General features: G+C 41.8%; 1 protein-coding gene across 1 annotated transcript; it reads left to right on the top strand.

The window, feature by feature from the left end:
- Positions 1-368: 368 nt before the first annotated feature.
- LOC127217705 (uncharacterized) lies at positions 369-1,061 on the top strand. The gene has a single exon (XM_051178714.1). It carries the CDS (start codon positions 369-371, stop codon positions 1,059-1,061), a length of 693 nt encoding a protein of 230 aa, XP_051034671.1.
- The last annotated feature ends 1,971 nt before the right edge of the window (positions 1,062-3,032 follow it).

Genomic DNA, 3,032 nt, shown 5'->3' with positions numbered 1-3,032 from the left:
ACACACCTGAAATAAGCATCACCTTACATATGATATTGCAAGCTCCTATTTCCATTATTAATTCCAGTCATTAAAATGGTTAGCTAACAAGTACATACATTTCAGTGTTTGACAGACATACTAAAATTAATAACCAAAACTTCTTATAGAAGGAACTTCTACTATAGTCATGGAATTTATGGATTCTTACACTCTTACCTGTAGTATGTTGAACCCTAACACATAGACAAACTACCTAAACACCACTAAGTGATAGCAGGGACAAGGTATAAGAGTTTAATGCTATGTAAACAAGAGTTTAATGCTATGTAAACCATCACTGATTTTATTTTCCCAACTTCCCTTTTGTTCTTGACTTAACTATAAGCATGTTTAATCTCGTCTTCAGATTTGCCAATATAAAGGAATGCATCTTCAAACTGAGCGGCCTCCTTAGTTGCCTATCAGCCTTCGTATTTGAAGTAGCCCTTGCAAGCTGCCAATGCTGGCGCCTGTGGGAATTCAACGACAAAATTGTACAGTTTGTGTCCTTTGGACTGTGGGAAGCTCATTACCCTCAAGAGTTTAATGTCTCAGGAACTGTAATCAAGATGCTGGTACACACCCCTATCAATTCCTCCTGGACCATTTCACCGGAATTTCAGTACGCAGAGAATCTGTTAGTGTGGGCCATTTTGATGAAGCCTGTAGCAATGGTTTTCAGTGCAATGGCCATTAAGATCAGCTGCATGAAAAACCCAATTGTTGAGATGGAGAAAAATTGCTACAAGGTGTCTGCCATAGTTTTGGGTGTTAGCAGCCTTTTCACATTTATTTCTGTGAGCTGGAACCACTTTGCAGATCATTATGGCCAAACTGCTCTTGGATTTCCACCTGACTTTCCCGTTAAAAAAGAAGCCTTGATAAACAAACACTATACTGTTGTGCTCCCATTAGGGGTACTGACAGCCACCATGTCACTCTTTGGTGTGATCTTCTTTCTCTCTGAGATAAGCTCACTGAAACTGAAGAGTCAGGTGAAGGCCAAGTGTGCTTCCTTAGTGGCCGACCAAAAGGCCTAAAGTGAGGACTCCTTCATTTGCAGCATCTGTCGGAAGGTTCCTTGAAGAAATTTCCTATTCATACACAAGACTTATGTCATCAACTTGTTTTAAATAAAGCATGAACTTGGTTCTGTGAATGTGTCTTCCTCTATTTGCCTAAGGTGCTCCTTTCTTTAAACGTTTTCTTTTTTCTTTTCTTTCTTTCTTTCTTTTTTTTTTTTTTGTTTGTTTGTTTGTTTTGTTTTTTGAGACAAGGTTTTTTGGTATTGCTTTGGAGCCTGTCCTGGAACTAGCTCTGTACACGAGGCTGTCCTTGAACTCACAGAGATACGCCTGCCTCTGCCTCTGTCTCCCCAATGCTGGGATTAAAGGCAGGCACCACCAACGCCCACCTCTTTGAATGTTTTCACATCCTAAATTCTAAAGGTCATGATCAAGGTTGAGACATTGCCAACAAGCAGTAGCAGGCAAAAATAACTGAAATATATGTTGCAAAAATAAACATGACCAATCCCATGTGAAATCATTTTATAAGGAAGCTGACACCTCTACATATAAAAGCAAACATATGCAAACATATTTTTGTGTGATGATAAGTAAGGCTGTCTATTGATGGCAGAGCTGAACTTCATAGTGTTGACCTGGCAGACAGTATGTACTGTTTACATGGAACAGTGAGGTGTGGTGATATATTATTTATGATTTGTTAAAACTTTCCAGAGAATTCAGAAAGCAAAGTCAGTCTCAAGCCACAGAAGCCAGTCATATACCATTAGTCCAAGGATGCAGAATTAGCAGGTAGATTGATCTCTGTTAGTTCAAGGCCACACTGACTACATGAAATTGATCCAGTGCTAAGAGAAACAGCACATGCAATGATGATCTCAGCACTTGTTATCACACACTTTTAATCCCAGTGTCTTCAGTAGGCTCAGTCTCAAGATTCCCTCCATTCACACTGAGGAGAAGCACCAGTCTGAGGTTTATTGGACAGCTCATAAATCAGCCCTTTCAGCCTGAAGTAAAGGAAGGAGCTAGTCGCCAGCTGTTTCACTTTTCTGATCTTCAGCTTGAAGCTTGAACCCAAATATCGGTCTCAGGGTCTTTTATTTTTCATGCTACACTGAGGCTATGATTTAGAATGGGCACTGGGCATCTCTTATCTTTGTTTGTGAAGAACACAAATGGCCAGGTATTTTCAGTGAGCACTGATTTACTTTTTATTATTATTTTTATTTTACATATCGATCCCAGTTCCCTCTCCCTTCCTCCTTCCCACCCTCTTCCCTCTCTCCCACCCTCCCATGCCCCCCCCGACAACCCTCCCCTCCAATCCCCTCCCACTCCACATGTACAGTGATGCCTTCTATGAAGGGTCAACAAAATCTGTCAAATCATTTGGAGCAGGGATTAGGCCTTTTCTCCTGCCTCTAAGTTAAGGGAGTATCCCTCCATGGGGAATGTGCTCCCAAAGTCCTTTTGTGCACCAAGGGTAGGTACATCCTGGTTCCACTGTCCAAGATCCCTTAGACTGCCCAGGCCTTCTAACGAAGACCCATGTTCAGGGGTCTGAGTCAGTCCAATGCTGGTTTCCCACTTATCAATCTGGGAGTCCATTAGCTCCTCCTTGTTTAGGTCAGCTGTCTCTCTGTGTTTCAGCAGCATGATCTTGTCCTCCTGCTCTGCATCTGGATTCTAGTTTGGCTCAGTGTTTAGTAGTGGGTCTCCACTTCAGTTTCCATCAGCTACTAATTGAGGGCTTTATGATGGTGGGTATGTTAGTCGTCATTTTCAAAATCAGGGAAAGGCATTTATGGTAGACTTTACAATGTTGCTCAAATTGTTAGTTGGGGTCACTCTTGTAGGTCTCTCGAAATTTATCTAGATTCATTTTTCCCTTCAAACCTATAAATGTATAATGTCTCCCTCTTTTTATGGTCTCTCTCTCTCTCTCCCTCCCTCCCTCCCTCCCTCCCTCCCTCCCTCCCT

The sequence above is a fragment of the Phodopus roborovskii genome, unplaced genomic scaffold (genome assembly GCF_943737965.1).
Source record: "Phodopus roborovskii unplaced genomic scaffold, PHOROB, whole genome shotgun sequence".
Lineage (NCBI taxonomy): Eukaryota > Metazoa > Chordata > Mammalia > Rodentia > Cricetidae > Phodopus > Phodopus roborovskii.
Note: the sequence above shows the minus strand (reverse complement) of the source record. Positions and strands in the feature narration are given on the sequence as shown.